The sequence below is a fragment of the Nannobrachium achirus genome, assembly GCF_963921795.1.
Source record: "Nannobrachium achirus genome assembly, chromosome: 4".
NCBI classification, from domain to species: domain Eukaryota; kingdom Metazoa; phylum Chordata; class Actinopteri; order Myctophiformes; family Myctophidae; genus Nannobrachium; species Nannobrachium achirus.
Window position 1 is genome coordinate 20,134,328 of NC_137813.1, and position 22,580 is coordinate 20,156,907.

Genomic DNA, 22,580 nt, shown 5'->3' on the forward strand with positions numbered 1-22,580 from the left:
TAGGTAGGTAGTGCTTTTTATTCTAGTGACCATTTGTGACCAAGGAAAATAAAGTTGAAGTATATGTATATGCTGTAGGGATTAAGTCGTTAACTTGACTCTCAGCATAACTCTCAGCATACAAATAATACATGATCTTTTACCTCATTATGTAGGCTACGTGAGTGGTACCTCGCACCACTCACTGACCTGCAGTGACCCCATCAGACTTATGACAGTGCTGTGTGTGTAAACAATAGATGCTGACACACAGAGCGCTGTGTGAGGGTCTGTCCTGGAGTAACAGCTGTTAGGAGGAGGCGCTCCTCCACAGGTGCCAGGATAATGGTTCTGCACGGTACAATTACAACATGACATCACCTCCGGCAGTCTGATGTGACCGCTGCCATTATTTGTCAAAATGAGTGTGGAAGAAGTACTCAGATGCCTTCATTTAACCTCTGTCAACTTTGCTATGGGTATGGGAAAACATTTCCGGAAATTTGAAAAAATCAAATAAAATGCAATATTTTCAAATAAAGCAGATCTGCAAGGTTGCACAATGATTCCTACGCTATGTGCAACCATGTGTGAGTCAGGTGTGGACCCCGAAGCAGACGAGTGGCAGGCAGGTCAAGTCCAATAACATTTATTCAACACATAAAGGGCAGGACAGCAGACACATTACACAAGGATCAAGCAGTGAGTCCACTATATAGGCTACAAGCTGATTTCTGAAGTGGCCAGGTGAGCAGTAATCAGAGAGCTGCAGGGCTGATGAGGAGTGGAGACAGGTCACACAGGGATTGAGGTGAGGTAACCTCGTTCCCAGCCTTAAGCTGCATTCACACTGCAGATATATAGTTGAACGTTTTGCTTGCTTGGTCAATGTTATCTCAATGGAAACCAGCTTTAAAGCTTCCAAACCTTCGTTCTGTGTGTGTCCTGTATCTTTAAAGCTGGTTTCCATTGAGATAACATTGACCAAGCAAGCAAAACGTTCAACTATATATCTGCAGTGTGAATGCAGCATTACGCGTCTATAGCAAAGAGAAAAGCCTGGTCACGACATTGGCAGAGAATGCCTAGAAAGGTGGGAACTCCGCCATGTGAACTTCCCAAGGAAGGTTAGGCAGGAACAGACAACACCCGGAATTTGGCACACCATGGGACGCCGCCATGACACTTTTGGGTGGCGGAAGTGACGAAGTGCTCATAGACGCTAATGTTATTTTGGGTGGCCACCGGACGTGGCCACCCGCCACCCATGGAGCCTAGATGACGTTGGTGACTGTTCTTGCTGAGACCTTCTTTGGAACTTCCCCGGAAGTTGTATTTTTTTCGACCAATCATAGAGCAGTGGTTTAAAGGAGAATTTCGGATTAAATCAGAACGAGACAAGTTTTCGAACGCGAGTGAACCACTTTACGGCAGAATCTCAACAAAGACGTAACCCTGCAGTAACTTCTGAATGCTCAACAGTGTGTTTATAAACAGCAGAAGTACAGAAAAAATGGATTTCGGAGCGTTGAAATAAGCATATTTTCATAAGCCCCGCTGCTCCCTTTGTGGGCTGTGTTGGGCAAAATGTACAATATTGCCTATTTTGATAAAAATACATTTGGGGATAAAATAACAACAATAAAAGGTAAGAAAGCGATTTAGCAATTCTCCTTTAAATAAGGGAATCTTGAGCATTTACAAACTTCTGTAATTGTTTTGTTGAAATTGTCCTCAAAATCCTCTGAAGAGCGAGTTAAGAGCTACGATCTATATTATGGGTTGTTTTGCTTGGGGATGTAAACAGACCCGCACTGCATGACATAATTTCCGTTAGATGCAGCACTTCAGCCAAATTCGAGCACTTCCATCAAGACAACCAACAGTGCAGGTCTTGCTGCCCAGTGTGGAGGTGAGGTGGAATGCAATGTGGGAGTGGCCAGAGTAGGAGGACAGAAAGCAGGCAGAGAGACAGACAGACAAAAGCTGTATTCCAATCCGAAGGGTTTGCACTTTGAAGTGCGCATTTGAAGGGCTATGACGTCACTGGTCACAGATCTACAAGCTCACAATGCGTCGCAACGCAACGCATTGTGAGCTTGTAGATTGCTATTTGGCGCGGCCCAGTGACGTCATAGCCCTTCAAATGCGCACTTCAAAGTGCAAACCCTTCGGATTGGAATACAGCTATAGAGAGAAACAGAACGTGACAGGATCAAATGTAAGAAGTATACATTATGGGAGTGAAGTAAGAGATCCAGTTAGCCAAACAACTGACCCTAGCTTGTAGAATGCCCTATATAATGCCTCTATGATATTTGTTCAAAACTTGTTCCAAGTTGAATCAATGCTGATTCCTGCATACATATACAGTACGTATTGAATAAAGAAGTCTGCTGAAGCTCCATGTTCTTGGAATCGCTTTTAGATCAGTCATGCTTGTGCACTTTCACTTCGTTTGCAGAACATTCTCATTATTGGGACGTTTAGACCTCTGGATCTGCAGAAAAGAAATGGTAAGAAAATACATTTAGACAGATGTAGAAAAATGCAGTATGTATTTTCTGTATGTATTGATTGATCAACCGTTGACAGCAAATGTCAGTCAGTACAATTAAGTATGTTAACCCATTTACAGAGTCTACATTTGAGTAAAGCTAGCCTAGCTCAGTGCATGAGGATTTGGTTCTGCATAAGCTTAAGACTTTGGATTAGGTCTTATTTTCTGTTTGAATGCATAACCACGGCAGAATAGGCTATACTTTGCTGTACTGTAGTCCATGCTCAAATGCTAACAAGAGTATGTTGATACATCCCTGTGATGTCACTGTTTCCCTAAAACAGTGGTTCTCAAAGTGGATTTCAGGGACTCTCTATGTTCCTTTATGGGGGTCTAAATTGACCTGTAACTATAAACTGAAGTCTGTAACTTTGACAGCGTACAAATGGAACCAAATGGACCCGTCAGGGTCCATTTGGTTTCATTTGTACACTGTCAAAGTTAAGGGGAGACCTTCAAATTTCAAACTTTGAGAACCACTGCCCTAAAACATTATACAGTGCCTCCATATGGCAAGTTTCAGATGCGTGAAGCAGCTCAGAATAGTCTGGGAGATACTTACACAGACAATTGTAAGCCACTTCCATGTACTTGAAAGTGCCAACACAGGGGTCTCCGAACTCCGAGTTGCTCACATTGATGGTACATTCATTCTTTCCGTTACAGCTGTGGATACAGGAAAGGAAAAGGCCATGAGTGATCAAAAGTATGTGCACGTAATACATTATACTGAATATACTCATCTAGAGGTGCTGGGGATGAAAGGCAATGGCATTCATATTTAATAAACATTTGAGAGAAAATGAAATTTCGCTCTTAATTTTCTCTTAATGCTCTTAATTCTCCCTTCATTAAAATACTATACTAAAGCAAGCAAATTAGCCACTGCAAGCAGTAGTCTGCTGTTCTTGAGCAATAGTTGAAAGCTAGCACACGCTCTTTTGAATTTTTATGTGGCATATTATTATTGATTAACGTATTTAGCAAACACTTAAAAACAATAAACCATCTTGCAACGACTGAGCAACTACTGTATCAAGCAACGGTGTCATTGCTACAATGGAAACCACCTAGCATCCACTTAGCTACTGTCTCGCTCAGCCAGACGTTCAGAGATATCTCCGCCTAGTCTGGCGATGTTCTAATTCTGTGGGCTAGAGGTGGCTGGTAACAATTCTGAGATTAAAAAAATAAAGAAATGTGTTGCAGAACCAATGTGAAGGAAGGAGAGCGGTCCTTCTTAATTCAGTGCTTAAAAAAACAATAGCTTTGTTATTGGTCGCCTTTGCTGGCCATCCAATTATCCAAGCATACAATGAATTTAAAAGTATTCAGATGATTGGTAGGCGGGTAGGTGGGGATTTCTGATTGTTTGGCTATTCGAATAGCAACAGAATTATTGATTGATTACACTTTTTTATTTAGTATTTTATGTTTTTTTTCCTACACTCTTCAAACTGATATTCACCTTTCAGCAACTTTGGTAGCTGGACTTGAGCAGTCAACCTTTTGGACTTGACCTGCGGGGCGTTTGTAGGAGCATGTGGTCTGATCCCGGCGACCATAATCTGCACCACGCACAGCAATGACCTGGCCTGCCTCTGAGAGGAGGAAGGCACATATACAGAGGGAGAGAGTGAGATGTAAGGGTGCAACAGTTAATCAAACAAATGATTGGTAAAAAATAATCCATAATCGATAATTTGATAAAATATATTAGCCTATTTATCAATCCCCATTTTGGACATGTCATTAACATTTTCAAAAAAGGTACATTTATTTTCACAGGAACACGTTGTGAGCTAGCTTGTAGATCAAAGTATTGAGATTAATCGATTTGTATATAGAGTTGCTCTCCAATAAATAAAAAACACTATTCTCTAGTGAGATGGAGCGATTTGTAGTTTGAGATGCAGGGTCACCAGTGGAAGACAAGATGTGTGAGTGTGCGTGTGTGTGTGTGTGTGTGTGTGTGTGTGTGTGCGTGCGTGCGTGCGTGCGTGCGTGCGCGTGTGTGTGTGTGCCTGCCCTATTACAGTATGCATACTGTTATTATTGTGGACCACACACACTTAATAAAGGAAAATGGCATGACTTACCACAATATAGGTGGGCCAAAGAATGCTCACATGCCACAAGAGAAACTGTAAAAATGATTGATGATTTACATAGATTAGACGTCACTTTCACATCATTATTGTATGAATATATTCAGCTATTTCATTTGTGATGCAAGCAGCCGTTCTACTGACTTGCTGGGAGGCAGGTGTGGGTAGAATCCAGGTATTTGAAGGTGCCAACGCAGGGGTCAGAGGTACGGAAGGCATCAACGCTCAGTTCACACACTTTCTTACCATTACACCTGGGGGGAAGAACATACAGGTTCATACCATACACCAGGGGTCTTCAACCTTTTCAGGCCAAGGACCCCTTAGTTGAGCGAGAGATGAAGCAGGGACCCCCACAACCTTTTCGTAGATTCCATATAGTTGCGTTGTTTGACAGCACAATCATCGGTGTATTTTGGATTCATGTACATTTCTGTTTTCAGATATTTAACTACTTGAGCCGTCATTACCTAATATAATTGACCTTTTACTCTGTACTTAGTCTGCTCTTTTTCCCCTCTACACCAAACCTCTTTGCCGAAAATAGCCGATCTACAAGCTCACAACGCCTCGCAGCGCGAGGCGTTGTGAGCTTGTAGATCTGCTATTTTTGGCTAGAGTTCTCAGAATATGGACACTAGGGTTCAAGTTGTTAATATAAAAAGGATTGGAAGATTTGGAGGACCCCCTGAAGTAACTCTGAGGACCCCCTAGGGGTCCTGGACCCCCTGTTGAAGACCCCTGCCATATACTGTACAGTACAGTGTTCATACTCTACATCTGTGCTGGAATGTAACTTTTAATTTACTGACTGATAGGGCTTACATGACCGCTGTCACTCAAATAATTGCGATTAGCGATTTAATTGTGTTTTTGTCGTTTGGCTTTTAGGCTTTGAAGTTGCACATGGCAGATATGACACATAACCTAAATATACAAGGAAGTGACTGACATATTAGACAACTTTATACTTTAAAAAGAACATTGACAGTGGAAATAGCCGATCTACAAGCTCACAATGCGTTGCATCGCGACACGTTGTGAGCTTGTAGATCTGCTATTTCCACTATTTTTGAAAATGTTTGAAAATATATTAACCTTTTTCAACTTGGAAATGATTATGGCGATTATGACATAATTATGATTATGTGAAATTGTGATAGGCCTACTGACTGAGCATAAAATGTTTCACCTTGTGTCACAATTGTAACGTTATTGGAAACATGTATTTGACCGTTATACACAAATTGGTACACACTACTATATTAATATTATATTAATAATATTAACCAAACAGGATCCATCATGTACCTTCGTGCAAGGACGTCCAAAGTGCCTTCCTGAGAGCATGCTGTGTTAGCAACCTGGGCAGGAGGTCTTCCCGCACTGCAAGTCTCTCTATCTGAGCGTCCATACAATGCTTTTTCCACTTCGATCACTCCATTCTCTGTTAAACACAAAACAGAATGGGGTGGCGGTGGTGGGGGTGAGACAAATAAAGAAGGGAGACTTGAAGAGACAATACTTTGTTTGATTCTTTATTGTTTTGATGATTGTCTTTTTATCGTTTTGATTATTGTTTTATTTTGGGAGACATTGATGTATCAAATATTGATTTGCCCTTCAGATTCACTGCAGCGTCTTTTTCACTGTCCCTGCTTGCAATAATTTCAGGTTTGTACTTTGACCAGAAAATGCCATCGGTGAGTCTGCCTTGTACAAACAAAAACACTCAGTAGAGGACTGAGTACAAATATTATATCACCAGTGGTGGGCTGCAGTAACAAAGTAAATTTACTCGCACAGTACAGTACTGTGCTTAAGTACATCTGTTTATTTTTTGTATTAATTTTTTTACTTGAGTATTTAAAATTTGGATACTTATGAGTTAAAGATCTATTCAAATATGGAAGTTTTATTTCGTTCGACCAGTTGAAGTCAGATTTGAATTAGTCTTGTTCCAAATTCCAATTTCTTTTGGTACCTGCAAGTATACGCAGTTTTATAAAAACACATTTATTCTCGCCATCTCTGTCCCTGCCACAAAGTGACTGCATAGATCAGTGGTTCTCAACCTGTGGGTCGGGACCCCGGGACCCCCAGGGGGGGGGGGGTCCCCACATTATTTTGGGGGGTCCCCAGATCATGAACTTAATGTACAATAGTGTTTTTCTCACTCAACAATAAACAAACAAACATGAAGTTTAAGTGTATAGAGGTTATATGCACTTCTCTAATTGAATGGCCTTTTATTACCTCTAAAATGACAAATTAAACATTGGCCAAATTGTCAAATATTAGAGGCAGAAATTGTGAAAATTGCTGATCTACATGCTCACAACAAGCATGTAGATCTACTATTTTCAAAATAGAATCGTGTTATACAAAATGTAATGCCTCAACTCTTTGTGCTCATCAGGGTGGGTGGGGGTGTCACCAGTTCAAATATGATTATTTTGGGGGCCGCGGCTAGCCTAGTAAACGACCAACTTCCGTTATCCAGGATGAAATGGTTTAACATTTTAAATGTTTTAACTACTTTGAAGTATTTTATAGTGGTTGAAATCATATAGCCTAATAGTAGTTAAATGGTTAATCATACAGTACCACAACTTAGGCGGTGAACGTTGTCTCCATTGTCACAGGTGATGAGTCTTTCTATATGGAAAGAACACAGATAGTATACACTGTATATATCAAAATGTTCCTCTTTTTCTCTAGCCATCTCTTGCAATCATCTGCGCAATGCATGCGCAATCACACACACACACACACACACACACACACACACACACACACACACACACACACACACACACACACACACACACACACACACACACACACACACACACACACACGTAGATTATACAGTATATCTACCTTGCCCGCCTGCATTTGTCACCATAAATAAAGCGGCTGCCAGAACTGCAAAACAAAAGTTGAGTAACAAATGTCAAACACAAGAAATCTCTTGAGTAACAAGACACCTCTTACAAATGTTACTCAGGTTAACAGCTTTCTTTTGTTAGCTTTAGTAGACATTTTTTAATCCAGATTAACTTCCAAAGTGAAAACTCTGAGTACTAGCCTACTGTAGAATATTAGATAAACAACTAAACTATCATCTGTCTAAAACAATGCATGGTTCCCATACTTGTTCAAATCAAAACCCCTCAAATTGTATTGTTTTTGACCGTGGAACCCCAGGTTAAAATTATTTCAAGACTTTTCCAAAATGTTTCTAAAATATCTTATCTACAAGCTCACAACCATGCATGGTTACACTAATTTTGTTACTGTATATTACAGTAACACATTTTGCTGGGGAATCCACCCAAGGTCCCATGGGGTCCCCACTCCCCAGACCCCACTTCAAGGACGACAGGTCAACATAGCTATCGTGGACAAGCAATCAGTACCTCTCAATTTAAACAAGACAACGTATATCTGCATAATATAACCACCAATACAGTACCTGTTTCAAAATAGGTACCGCAAAAGTATATAACCTTTGAACAGATCAATATATTCAAACAATAATATAAGATTACAAGAAAATCTTAAACATTTGAACAATGGCCAAATAAATACAGTAGTATTGAGCAATTCATTCTCTTTAAGCCATGAAGGAACCAAGATGATCTCCAAACAAAATCAATTCATTTAAGTGAGTAAACTCACTCACCTCAGTAAACTAGGATTGCAGGTAAGCCACATTAGCCTACTGTCAAAATAACATTGAAACTATAGGATACCAAGTAATGAATGAACCGAGCATCCGTTTAAATAACATCAAAATTAAGTCTTAACAATGATGTACCAAAACATGAGAACAAAATGACCAGGGTCTGTCTGCATGGTCATCATATACAGATCAGTCGCTATAGCATCAACATCCAGAGCATTCTAACTTCATTTAAAGCAATAGTATAATTATGTCCAGACAGTTATACTGATTACTCACACAGTGAAGTGGTAAATCTAATCAGGAGCATGGTTTCAAAAAGACAGTGACACAAACTACTGACTCAAACTGGCTCTCTCACTATTTATACAGTGAGCAAGGTCCACCTCTTTTTAAGGATCATGTCCTTACCCAGGCCTTGCACAATAGGCTGCAATCTGAACACACAATAGGGTTCTATATGTCACTATGATGATTAATGGATTCATTTTACAGTTAAGACTGGTAGAAAAAAATCTTTTATCAGTCACAACTACGCAGGAGTTTCAGGAAATACTTTAAAAAATTATGTTACGCAACATATTTATAATGCTTCTCTCATTACTTTACTGTAAGGCATTAGGATTTTACTGGAAATAGATGTCCTTTCCTGGTCCCTGCACAATAGGCTGTCATCTGGACACAGACAGGAGAGTGTTTTCTGCTGGTGATTCAGTCCGAGTGTATCAAAGGGTGCGTTCGTAAATGCGCACCGGGTGTGGTTAGGCTTAGGGGTTATGGTTAGGTTAAGGCATAGATAGTTTTACTGAGGTTAAGGTTAGGGTTAGGGTTAGGTATAGTTTTACTGAGGTTAGGATTAGGGTTAGGTTTAGGCACTCACTACACTGAGCACACACCCGGTGCGCATTTCCGAACGCACCCTTTGATACACTCGGACTGAAACACCAGCAGAAAACACCATCGCGGACACAGACACACAATAAGGTTCTATGACTATGAGGATACTATATCCGTGCACCCTTTATTCATTATATTATAGCAGCAAGGTGAATAAACACAAACTAAAAATCACACCCGTGTGAAGTGGAGCTGTGTGTGTGTGTGTGTGTGTGTGTGTGTGTGTGTGTGTGTGTGTGTGTGTGTGTGTGTGTGTGTAGATCATGTGTACCGATTTTTGTGACATTTGAAGAAAATATGTAGGAAAAGGAGCAAAAAGTGTGTTTTGGAGAAAATTCAAGATGGCGGAAAATCTATCCTGGCGCAAATGGGCGTGGCCTATATGGGGAGATGCGTCTTGACCCAAGGAATCCAGGGAAAAAAGAATTTTAATTTTCCGATCTACGGTTCAAGAGTTACGGGGCAAAACGTAAAGTGGGCCGTTATAGCGCCACCATGAGGCCGAGTGATGTAATTATTTTTCGATTCATTCTTAAAATCATTATGAATCTCCTCTCCGAGGTTTGAAACTGTAGCTCCTATGGTTTACGAGAGAAAAATACTTGAAAGTGATTTCTTGCATTGTCCCATTATAAGTCAATGGGGACAATTAAGCGTCGTTTTTTGCCGATTACGTCGGCATGGTAAGGCGGATCGGAACGAAAGGTAATAGAACACCATTCCCGGCCGAGCCGCACATTTTGATGTATATATTGCGCGAGTGGCGTAAATGGTGCGGCACTAGTTACGCGCCGAAGTCAGGCTACATACACACAGACACACACACAGACAGACAGACAGACAGACCCACACAGCCACGTATAGGGAGCCTGTGTTTCACACAGCTCCAAAAAGTACGCTTCTCAGAGTGCAGGTCAACTCTGGGCCCTGGTACCCTGTATCAGTCATCATCAGGTGCAGCAATCAGGACACGAGGAAGCTGTGGGAGAAGAGGTTGTAAAAGAGTCAGTGCAACTGTGTACATTTGTTACACCACTAAATAGGCAGAAGTGCAAGCGGTTTTTGAGGTGTCTTTTACAGTAATGTATATGCCAAAAGCAGAACGTGAAACGGCCTGTTATTGTGTCACTATGACACTGATTTAAAAAAAAACTGGGTTGGAGGTTCGTCCTGGGCTTACTGGGAGTGTGTGCAAAGTTCAATGCTGATGGGTCCAGTGGTGTCTCCGACCTTCAGCCGTTACTAGTGCTCATTATGCAGAATGACCCCATTTAGCAATCATATTTTTGAACAGTAATTGAGCTCACAAAGCAGTAGCTCAGTAAAAGCACATATTATAGGGGTGTAACGATATAGTAACTGAATCGAAAAATCGATTTTAATTTGCAATGATCTACTATATCGTTTGAAAAGCAAAATATCGTACCGTTTTGGCTTTGTATCATATCGTATCGTTTTAAAATGCGGTATTTGTGCCATGTATTTGCTAGATAATCACAGCGTTTACTTCCATAATAATAGATTTTTTACTTGTTTTACACAGATTTAATTTCTTTGCAAAATAGTTACTATATCGATTCATTGTATCGTGATGCGTATCGTATCGCTGTTAAAATGTATAGTTACACCCCTAACTTTTTTCACCGCTGGTCAAACTAGCTAATACACGCAACTTAAAATAGTGTTTATATCGGAGCTATAGACTGTTTTCCTGAGCACTCCCCTGTAGAGGGGGCTGCCGCCATTGCGGCGATGTAAACAGTAGTGTAAAGTAACTAGTAGCCTTCATTTACTTAAGCACTGTACTTAAGTACAAGTTTTAGTATGAGTACTGGTATTTCCCATTTTCAATCATTTTACTTCTACTTAACTCCACCACTGGCTGCTGTTTACACCGCAGCAATGGCAGCGACGCTCTCTACAGGGAAGCGCTCTAGGCCTATATAATACTGTTGCCTATACAACTTGGTGCTTTATTCACCGAATATCAAATGATCTTCCTCTCAGTCTCTGCCCTTAATTGCCCCCCCTGCCTCCCTGATATCCTCTCTGTGGGCATGTGGTTTGACATTCTAGCACAGGGCCGTCCGTCAGTGCTTGACTTTTGTCTAATTGCTCACCAGTGGTGTAAAGTGACTAAGCATATTTACTGAAGTACTGTACTTAAGAACAATTTTGAGGTATTTGTACTTTACTTGAGCATTTCCAATTTCCAACACAAACGCGTTGCATCGCTACGCATTGTGTGCTTGTAGATCTGTTATTTTCAAACATTTTGTACTTTAACTTTTGGTACTTTAAGTACATTTTAATGCCAACACGTTCATACTTTTATTCAGGTACATTTTGAATTCCAGACTTTTGCTTGTAACTGAGTAGTTCTGCGTGGCAGTATTGATACTTTTATTTAAGTAATACATTCGATTAGTTTTTCCACCATGTTGCTCACAAAGAGCCGATGAGAATCAATAGGAGGATGATGCCTGGGTACCCGGAGCGCTGCTGAATCCTAGAGAGCTGCACTGCTGCGGTAGAGGAAGCACCTGAGCTGTAGCCTCGCGTAGCCTATAATTCATGGGTTTCATTTGTAGTCCTACAAGGCCATGTTAAGAACCAACACAGGTGTTTCAATGTATATGAATGGCATAGAACTAATGTTCTACACCAATCAGAACAGCTGTGTTGGTCCTCAACATGCATGGCTGGTTTAAGACTACAAATGAAACCCATGAACATCACTGCGTGGATATGGAGTCTGGTACTTCTATGTGGAAGGTTTAATAAGGGGCGGTTTAATTTTTGTTCTTCTCTGGACACGATCACCCTGTAGACAATATGCCTTCTGGTGTGTTCCACGATTTCTAGCGGAAGTGCTGCGTTTAACGGACGTTACGTCATGCGATGCGGGTCTGGCTTCAAAAGTCTGTGTTTGCTCCAGTACGCTTGTAAAGTAGGATAGGGTTTCTAGGGGTTTGGGGCTGGTTAAGGTTTTCTGACACTGCCATGGTTCACCGGTCAGAGTGAAGAAGAGGAGGACCAGGTTGATGCCATAAGAAGTGTTATGGTTTATTTCTATAAGTGACAAACAGAACAATATAATACATAATTAATACATAATTAGATATAGAATACAATTAATAATACCATATTACATCCACCAACAATTAATAATACCATATTACATCCACCAACAATTCAGGTTACATTTCATTAATCAATAAGATACAACATAGGCAGAAGCATACAACATAGGCAGAAGCATTCAACTCCAACAACTCACGTCAAATACGCATAACGGTGGTTAAAGGTTTGGTGCCTCCAGGCCAGGCTCTGCTGCTGCTGTTGGTTCTGCTGCTGGCACTAAACTGAAGGACAAAGCTGGCACCAGTCTGGCAGTATATATATATATGAGTTCAGGTGTGAGTGAGTGGGAGCAGGTGAGTGGGGGGGGGAGCCAAGTCATGATGGGCCAGGAGGAGAACTGGTGACTTTTCTACAACGCTCCTTCCACATATTCAAGTCCCGTTCCTGAGATGCACTGGACCAGCCTGAACATAAGCTAGAGGTGCGGTGGACTCTCCTCATGCTACTTCTTGGTATACTTTGTTTGGCTGTGTTTTATTCCAACTTGAAGAAACACAACACAGGGGTCCTACATGCTTATGTCTGTATTTCTGTTGAATTCACTGCTTCCCGGGACTAATTTATAATTCACTGCACGAAGATGTCGCTCAATGAAAATAATATATTTTTTACTGGAAACACCTGACACGGCGCGTCACGTCTTTCAGTTCAAAATCTAATATTTTCACGCTTGTGCGAAGAAGTAATTAATAAATTAGGCCGCGCGTGACTGATGTACATCTCTCTCCTGAGTACTTTCTCTGTCTCTGAAGTGTACCTACACTCAGGGGTGTCAATTGGGTATGGCAGGGGTATGCAGCTGCCATACCCTGGGTCCAGGGGGAGAAATAAAAGTTACTTTTAAATCTCTTTGTCTATCTGTGCTGGTAATTGTGTTGTTAAATTACAGTAAAATAACTACAAATGCCAAATTTTACAAAATGGTCACTTTAACAAGGTATTAATTATATTCTCCACACTTTTATTCTCCCCATTTTGACAAAATGGTATATTCCCAGGTTCCGCAGGTCAGCTGCACAGGTGCAATGCACTTGAACAACCATTCCAGGCTGCCATATCCAGCCCAAAATGTACTTCTTCTGTTGCGTATGGCAACATGACTGGTGTCTTTGCAAGACACCAGTCATGTTGCCATACCTTAGCTTTTTCTGAACTGACGCCACTACCTACACTCCCCTCCCTGCACCTTGGCTACCAGATAGTAGGCTACTTCAGAGAGTAGGCTACCAGATAGTAGGCTACTTCAGAGAGTAGGCTACCAGATAGTAGGCTACTTCAGAGAGTAGGCTACCAGATAGTAGGCTACTTCAGAGAGATTAGGTGTCCAGGGAGACTTGTTGACACAGCCCTCTCCATGGATGACTCAGCTTGTCAGGCCTTTATTAGTTTCTAATCCCCATTTCATGGGGATCCACAGACTTAAGTGGCTCCCTGTCTGAATACCGGCATGCATTTTAATATTCTTTGCATCTTCTGTTTGCTAAGGGGGACATGGAGGGTGGAGTGTTGGACTCCAGGGAAATGTAAATGACCTGCCACTGCAGTGCCAGCTAATAGTTGGGGTTGAATTAACTTTTTTGTTGATTAGTCCAGCACCCAGCCTACGGTATATGGCTCAGGATGTGCATAGTGGTACCTCGCACCACTCACTGACCTGCAGTGACCCCATCAGACTTATGACAGTGCTGTGTGTGTAAACAATAGATGCTGACACACAGAGCGCTGTGTGAGGGTCTGTCCTGGAGTAACAGCTGTAGGAGGAGGCGCTCCTCCACAGGTGCCAGGATAATGGCTCTGCACGGTACAGTTACAACATGACATCACCTCCGGCAGTCTGATGTGACCGCTGCCATTATTTGTCAAAATGAGTGTGGAAGAAGTACTCAGATGCCTTCATTTAACCTCTGTCAACTTTGCCATGGGTATGGGAAAACATTTCCAGAAATTTGAAAAAATCAAATAAAATGCAATATTTTCAAATAAAGCAGATCTGCAAGGTTGCACAATGATTCCTACGCCATGTGCAACCATGTGTGAGTCAGGTGTGGACCCCGAAGCAGACGAGTGGCAGGCAGTCAAGTCCAATAACATTTATTCAACACATAAAGGGCAGGACAGCAGACACATTACACAAGGATCAAGCAGTGAGTCCACTATATAGGCTACAAGCTGATTTCTGAAGTGGCCAGGTGAGCAGTAATCAGACAGCTGCAGGGCTGATGAGGAGTGGAGACAGGTCACACAGGGATTGAGGTGAGGTAACCTCGTTCCCAGCCTTACTCGTCTATAGCAAAGAGAAAAGCCTGGTCACGACATTGGCAGAGAATGCCTAGAAAGGTGGGAACTCCGCCATGTGAACCTCCCCGGAAGTTGTATTTTTTCGACCAATCATAGAGCAGTGGTTTAAAGGACAATTTCGGATTAAATCAGAACGAGACAAGTTTTCGAACGCGAGTGAACCGCTTTACGGCAGAATCTCAACAAAGACGTAACCCTGCAGTAACTTCTGCATGTTAGCTCAACAGTGTGTTTATAAACAGCAGAAGTACAGAAAAAATGGATTTCGGAGCGTTGAAATAAGCATATTTTCATAAGCCCTGCTGCTCCCTTTGTGGGCTGTGTTGGGCAAAATGTACAATATTGCCTATTTTGATAAAAATACATTTGGGGATAAAATAACAACAATAAAAGGTAAGAAAGCGATTTAGCAATTCTCCTTTAAATAAGGGAATCTTGAGCATTTACAAACTTCTGTAATTGTTTTGTTGAAATTGTCCTCAAAATCCTCTGAAGAGTGAGTTAAGAGCTACGATCTATATTTTGGTTTGTTTCGCTTGGGGATGTAAACAGACCCGCACTGCATGACGTAACTTCCGTTAGATGCAGCACTTCAGCCAAATTCGAGCACTTCCATCAAGACAACCAACAGTGCAGGTCTTGCTGCCCAGTGTGGAGGTGAGGTGGAATGCAATGTGGGAGTGGCCAGAGTAGGAGGACAGAAAGCAGGCAGAGAGACAAACAAAGAGAGAAACAGAACGTGACAGGATCAAATGTAAGAAGTATACATTACTAGAGGGTCGCGGCCCTTCGGGCCGCTCACATCTAGTTAAAAAAAAAAAAAAAAAAAAGTTTAAAAAAAAAAGAAAAAAGTTAAAAAAAAAGTTTAAAAAAAAGTAAAAAAAAAAAAAAAAAAAAGTAAAAAAAAATTGGGGGGGGGACTATTGTGGCGGAACTATTGTGCCGCAGCGCACGTTTCCGGTCGGACATATTTGAACGGCGGACTATTTTATACAGAGGCAAAATATGAGGGTAATAACGAATACAACTGTATACAGAGGTTTGGAAACGACATCTTGCAAAGGTGACATGGGTGTTTGAATTTTTAAGCTATATTTAGTACATATGTAGTACATCTTGGCCAAGTGGTTTGGTATTTAAGTTAGCGATACATGACCCGGAAGTAGATCACTTACTCTTTTGTAATTTGTAGATGGGAGTGAAGTAAGAGATCCAGTTAGCCAAACAACTGACCCTAGCTTGTAGAATGCCCTATATAATGCCTCTATGATATTTGTTCAAAACTTGTTCCAAGTTGAATCAATGCTGATTCCTGCATACATATACAGTACGTATTGAATAAAGAAGTCTGCTGAAGCTCCATGTTCTTCGAATCGCTTTTAGATCAGTCATGCTTGTGCACTTTCACTTCGTTTACAGAACATTCTCATTATTGGGACGTTTAGACCTCTGGATCTGCAGAAAAGAAATGGTAAAAAAATACATTTAGACAGATGTAGAAAAATGCAGTATGTATTTTCTGTATGTATTGATTGATCATCCGTTGACAGCAAATGTCAGTACAATTAAGTACGTTAACCCATTTACAGAGTCTACATTTGAGTAAAGCTAGCCTAGCTCAGTGCATGAGGATTTGGTTCTGCATAAGCTAAAAACTTTGGTTAAGGTCTTATTTTCTGTTTGAATGCATAACCACTGCAGAATAGGCTATACTTTGCTGTACTGTAGCCCATGCTCAAATGCTAACAAGAGTATGTTGATACATCCCTGTGATGTCACTGTTTCCCTAAAACAGATGTTCTCAAAGTGGATTTCAGGGACTCTCTATGTTCCTTTATGGGGGTCTAAATTGACCTGTAACTATAAACTGAAGTCTGTAACTTTGACAGCGTACAAATGGAACCAAATGGACCCTGATGGGTCCATTTGGTTTCATTTGTACACTGTCAAAGTTAAGGGGAGACCTTCAAATTTCAAACTTTGAGAACCACTGCCCTAAAACATTATACAGTGCCTCCATATGGCAAGTTTCAGTTGCGTGAAGCAGCTCAGAATAGTCTGGGAGATACTTACACAAACAATTGTAAGCCACTTCCATGTACTTGAAAGTGCCAACACAGGGGTCTCCGAACTCAGAGCTGCTCACATTGATGGTACATTCATTCTTTCCGTTACAGCTGTGGATACAGGAAAGGATAAGGCCATGAGTGATCAAAAGTATGTGCACGTAATACATTATACTGAATATACTCATCTAGAGGTGCTGGGGATGAGAGGCAATGGCATTCATATTTCATAAACATTTGGGAGAAAATGAAATTTCACTCTTAATTCTCCCTTCATTAAAATACTACTAAAGCAAGCAAATTAGCCACTGCAAGCAGGTAGTCTGCTGTTCTTGAGCAATAAAGCTAGCACACACTCTTTTGAATTTTTATGTGGCATATTATTATTGATTAACGTATTTAGTTTGTTTGTTTGTATAGTGGAGCCTGTTTCCTACAATCCCTGGAGCAAGTTAAAGTTTCTGAATACAATTTTGCTTAGCTCCTCTGACATTGTAGCAACAATAAAATAAAATAAAATAAAAACTAAAAGTTACACAAACATGCACCCACTCATGGTATACCAATTATTCCAGTAGAGGGTGATACGTCTCCACATAACTGTTGGATCATGATACTTGTTGAGTGGAGTACCTCAGGGCTTCCAATTCCTATAGAGGCGGAGCTTGACTTTCCAGCATAATTATGGGCAAGGCTAGTGAAATGATAGGTCTACAGATGAAACAGTAACTAGCTATAGCCTATAGGCATATTAATTCAGTGCTTGTCGCCTTTGCTGGCCATCCAATTATCCAAGCATACAATGAATTTAAAAGTATTCAGATGATTGGTAGGCGGGTAGGTGGGGATTTCTGATTGTTTGGCTATTCGAATAGCAACAGAATTATTGATTGATTACACTTTTTTATTTAGTATTTTATGTTTTTTTTCCTACACTCTTCAAACTGATATTCACCTTTCAGCAACTTTGGTAGTTGGACTTGAGCAGTCAACTTTTTGGACTTGAGCTGCGGGGCGTTTGTAGGAGCATGTGGTCTGATCCCGGCGACCATAATCTGCACCACGCACAGCAATGACCTGGCCTGCCTCTGAGAGGAGGAAGGCACATATACAGAGGGAGAGAGTGAGATGTAAGGGTGCAACAGTTAATCAAACAAATGATTGGTAAAAAATAATCCATAATCGATAATTTGATAAAATATATTAGCCTATTTATTTATCAAACAATCCCCATTTTGGACATGTCATTAACATTTTCAAAAAAGGTACATTTATTTTCACAGGAACACGTTGTGAGCTAGCTTGTAGATCAAAGTATTGAGATTAATCGATTTGTATATAGAGTTGCTCTCCAATAAATAAAAAACACTCTTCTCTAGTGAGATGGAGCGATTTGTAGTTTGAGATGCAGGGTCACCAGTGGAAGACGAGATGTGTGAGTGTGCGTGCGTGCGTGCGTGCGTGCGTGCGTGCGTGCGTGCGTGCGTGCGTGCGTGCGTGCGTGCGCGTGTGTGTGTGTGTGCCTGCCCTATTACAGTATGCATACTGTTATTATTGTGGACCACACACACTTAATAAAGGAAAATGGCATGACTTACCACAATATAGGTGGGCCAAAGAATGCGCACATGCCACAAGAGAAACTGTAAAAATGATTGATGATTTACATAGATTAGACGTCACTTTCACATCATTATTGTATGAATATATTCAGCTATTTCATTTGTGATGCAAGCAGCCGTTCTACTGACTTGCTGGGAGGCAGGTGTGGGTAGAATCCAGGTATTTGAAGGTGCCAACGCAGGGGTCAGAGGTACGGAAGTCATTAACACTCAGTTCACACACTTTCTTACCATTACACCTGCAGGGGGAAGAACATACAGGTTCATACCATACACTGTACAGTACAGTGTTCATACTCTACATCTGTGCTGGAATGTAACTTTTAATTTACTGACTGATAGGGCTTACATGACGATTAATTGTCACTCAAATAATTGCGATTAGCAATTTAATTGTGTTTTTGTCGTTTGGCTTTTGCACATGGCAGATATGACACATAACCTAAATATACAAGGAAGTGACTGACATATTAGACAACTTTATACTTTAAAAAGAACATTGACAGTGGAAATAGCCGATCTACAAGCTCACAATGCGTTGCATCGCGACACGTTGTGAGCTTGTAGATCTGCTATTTCCACTATTTTTGAAAATCTTTGAAAATATATGAACCTTTTTCAACTTGGAAATGATTATGGCGATTATGACATAATTATGATTATGTGAAATTGTGATAGGCCTACTGACTGAGCATAAAATGTTTCACCTTGTGTCACAATTGTAACGTTATTGGAAACATGTATTTGACCGTTATACACAAATTGGTACACACTACTATATTAATGTTATATTAATAATATTAACCAAACAGGATCCATCATGTACCTTCGTGCAAGGACGTCCAAAGTGCCTTCCTGAGAGCATGTTGTGTTAGCAACCTGGGCAGGAGGTCTGCCCGCACTGCAAGTCTCTCTATCTGAGCGTCCATACAATGCTTTTTCCACTTCGATCACTCCATTCTCTGTTAAACACAAAACAGAATGGGGTGGCGGTGGTGGGGGTGAGACAAATAAAGAAGGGAGACTTGAAGAGACAATACTTTGTTTGATTCTTTATTGTTTTGATGATTGTCTTTTTATCGTTTTGATTATTGTTTTATTTTGGGAGACATTGATGTATCAAATATTGATTTGCCCTTCAGATTCACTGCAGCGTCTTTTTCACTGTCCCTGCTTGCAATAATTTCAGGTTTGTACTTTGACCAGAAAATGCCATCGGTGAGTCTGCCTTGTACAAACAAAAACACTCAGTAGAGGACTGAGTACAAATATTATATCACCAGTGGTGGGCTGCAGTAACAAAGTAAATGTACTCGCACAGTACAGTACTGTGCTTAATTACATCTGTTTATTTTTTGTATTAATTTTTTTACTTGAGTATTTACATTTTGGATAGTGGAGTTAAAGATCTATTCAAATATGGAAGTTTTATTTAATTTGACCAGTTGAAGTCAAATTTGAATTAGTCCTGTTCCAAATTCCAATTTATTTTGGTACCTGCAAGTATACACAGTTTTATAAAAACACAGTTCTTCTCGCCATCTCTGTCCCTGCCACAAAGTGACTGCATAGATCAGTGGTTCTCAACCTGTGGGTCGGGACCCCCGGGGGTCCCCACATTATTTTGGGGGGGTCCCCAGATCATGAACTTAATGTACAACATTGTTTTCTCACTCAACAGTAAGCACACCAGGTTGGGGGTGGGGTGGGGTGGGGGGGGGGGGGGGGGGGGGGGGGGTCACCAGTTCAAATATGATTATTTTTGGGAGTCGCGGCCTGAAAAGGTTGATAACCACTGGCATAGATGACTGTCTGATTCTGCAACCACTAAGTAACGGTGCAGTGTCTACTTTGTACGAAAACATTCAAAGATCTGCCTCCTTCTCACTGGAACAGGTGAAAGGCAGGTGGGAGGGGGAATTGGGGATTGAGTAACTTGTAGTCAGCATTACATTCATCCTCACTGTGTATCAGACATGCAGCTCTATTTTCGTCCATGCCTTACCCCTATCCCTAAACTTCTTTGCCTTTTTTTTTACTATTTAAAAAAAAAAAGAAAACATTTTAAAATGTTTTAACTAGCCGATCTACAGTACACTGACACATTGTGAGCTTGTAGATCGGCTATTTGAAGTATTTTATACTGGTTGAAATCATATAGCCTAATAGTAGTTAAATGGTTAATCATACAGTACCACAACTTAGGCGGTGAACGTTCTCTCCATTGCCACAGGTGATGAGTCTTTCTATATGGAAAGAACACAGATAGTACACACTGTATACATCAAAATGTTCCTCTTTTTCTCTCGCCATCTCTTGCAATCACATGCGCAATGCATGCGCAATCACATGCGCAACGCACACACACACACACTGTGTGTTCACACGTGAGTCTGAAGTTCTAACTGCAATGGAGGGTTCGTTCCACAGTTTGGGTTAGGATTAGTGTAGACAGTTCAGAAAAGCTGTAGGAGCCATTATCGAGGTTGGCATATCATTAAGTTGTAGTTTTAGTTATTGGACACTTGGTGGAGGGCTTTAGATCAGGAGTAGTTCACCCCCAAAATGACTTTTCTTCTATTGATTACTCACGCCATGGAGACTTGAGTTCAATAATGTGTTTTCTTTTCTTTTTTTTTGCATTCCTAAGACAAAAATATGATTATAGTAAATTTACCCCCATTGATTCCGGAGGGGACCCAAATGGATTTGGGTCCCCATCCGGAATCAATGGGGGTACATTTCTTGCAATCAAATTTCTGTCTTAGGACTGCAACAAAAACCCCAAAATATTATTGAACTCAAGTCTCCATGGCGTGAGTGATCAATAGAAGAAAAGTCATTTTGGGGGTGAACTACTCCTTTAAGGGTCAGAGGTAATCAGCAGATTCAGATCACAGGAGGACACATGGTTGCTTGGGAGCAAACCCTTCTTACCAGCAGACAGAGAAACAGAAAGACAGGAAAGAATCACTTCAGAACCCAGGCAGCATTATTCAATGATATGTTTCATTTCAACTGAAAACCTTCATTTCCATAATTACACCCTAAAACTGGAAACTTTGGACTGGACATTATATTGTTTGTTTCTGTCATACTGCGTAGATCACTCTCACTACAACCCGTGAAGTAATGTGCAAGATCATTGGTGAAATTGCCATTACAGAAGTGTTTAATTGCCCATTCTCACTGGGCTTGAATTACATGTCAAATGGCCATATAGCAGTGCATAACACTGCTATAACACAAATGGCCATATAGCAGTGCATAACACTGCTAAAACACAAATGGCCATATAGCAGTGCATAACACTGCTATAACACAAATGGCCATATAGCAGTGCATAACACTGCTATAACACAAATGGACATACTTTGGTGACCATTGCTCTCATCAGCACAGCATAGGACAATGTTTGAATGCCACACGGCAGCCTGAAAATCTAGTGTTGTAAAAGCAAGTCAATCATCCTCACCTTTGTGTTCCTTGTCTGCTGTTCCGTGGTCGTGGTTGTTGAGGGTCAGCTCCAGCTCTGTCCCCTGGTCGTTGTGATTCAGCTGGAGCTGGACTTCAGGGTCAGCCTCACACATCACCCAGAAGAGGAGACACAGCAAGGCACCGCAAGCCTTCATCCTGAAACTCACTGACTATAGTGACTCTGCACAAATCTAAAACAACTGACCAGTGACTCTGCACAAAGCTACACTCAATGACTAGTGGCACAGCAAACAGCTGTTTTTATATTGTGTACCCTTCCCTTAGGCAAGTGTTTTTGACACGCACGCACGCACACACACACACACACACACACACACACACACACACACACACACACACACACACACACACACGCGCGCGCTTATTCACTTTTTACGAGAATATTATGAACCTGAGATGCATTTCCGCAACTTGATACATATTGACATGATTGCTGAAATGTGAAATAATATAGGCCTATAGGCTTGTCAAAAAGAGGACATTGATATCTAGTGCAGTATTGGACTCCCTGTCTTCTGTGTGTGTGTGTGTGTGTGTGTGTGTGTGTGTGTGTGTGTGTGTGTGTGTGTGTGTGTGTGTGTGTGTGTGTGTGTGTGTGTGTGCAAATGCATGTGTGCGTGCGAGTGTGTGTGTGTGTGTGTGTGTGAGAGACACTGTCACCCCATAGACTGACATAATTATTGTATTATGAAGACATTATGCCCTGATTCTATGAACGTA

At 41.0% G+C, this 22,580-nt stretch overlaps 2 protein-coding genes across 3 annotated transcripts in view; both read right to left on the bottom strand.

Annotated features, from left to right (window-relative positions):
* Positions 1-612: 612 nt before the first annotated feature.
* Positions 613-22,580, bottom strand: part of LOC308284249 (L-rhamnose-binding lectin SML-like) — a 34,690-nt gene continuing 12,722 nt past the window's right edge. Inside the window, exons 1-9 of one of the 2 annotated variants that reach the window (XM_080724818.1) lie at positions 8,615-8,688; positions 7,531-7,575; positions 7,255-7,305; positions 5,959-6,094; positions 4,792-4,901; positions 4,639-4,683; positions 4,008-4,140; positions 3,102-3,205; positions 613-2,479 (exon numbers count right to left, since the gene is read on the bottom strand). In XM_080724818.1, coding sequence (XP_080580944.1) covers positions 2,466-2,479; positions 3,102-3,205; positions 4,008-4,140; positions 4,639-4,683; positions 4,792-4,901; positions 5,959-6,094; positions 7,255-7,305; positions 7,531-7,575; positions 8,615-8,645 — 669 coding nt within the window. In that variant the 5' untranslated portion in view covers positions 8,646-8,688 and the 3' untranslated portion in view covers positions 613-2,465. Of the gene's footprint in view, positions 2,480-3,101; positions 3,206-4,007; positions 4,141-4,638; positions 4,684-4,791; positions 4,902-5,958; positions 6,095-7,254; positions 7,306-7,530; positions 7,576-8,614; positions 8,689-22,580 lie in introns of those variants that run through there. The other variant, XM_080724819.1, reaches the window with a different exon arrangement.
* Positions 15,867-22,029, bottom strand: LOC308282584 (L-rhamnose-binding lectin SML-like). Its single transcript, XM_080722972.1, has 8 exons — positions 21,838-22,029; positions 20,558-20,608; positions 19,189-19,324; positions 18,492-18,601; positions 18,339-18,383; positions 17,696-17,828; positions 16,748-16,851; positions 15,867-16,129 (listed from the first exon to the last, which is right to left on the bottom strand). Exons 1-8 carry the CDS (start codon positions 21,992-21,994, stop codon positions 16,116-16,118), a joined length of 750 nt encoding a protein of 249 aa, XP_080579098.1. The 5' UTR covers positions 21,995-22,029; the 3' UTR covers positions 15,867-16,115.

What these genes read in the sequence shown, in the direction of transcription:
- LOC308282584 (XM_080722972.1), bottom strand. Translation starts at nt 21,994, where the DNA reads ATGAAGGCTTGCGGTGCCTTGCTGTGTCTCCTCTTCTGGGTGATGTGT. An exon ending in AGCAGACAAGGAACACAAAG is followed by an intron (nt 20,609 to 21,837) that starts GTGAGGATGATT and finishes CTTTCCATATAG; the next exon opens with AAAGACTCATCACCTGTGGC. An exon ending in ACTACCAAAGTTGCTGAAAG is followed by an intron (nt 16,852 to 17,695) that starts GTGAATATCAGT and finishes CTGTATCCACAG; the next exon opens with CTGTAACGGAAAGAATGAAT.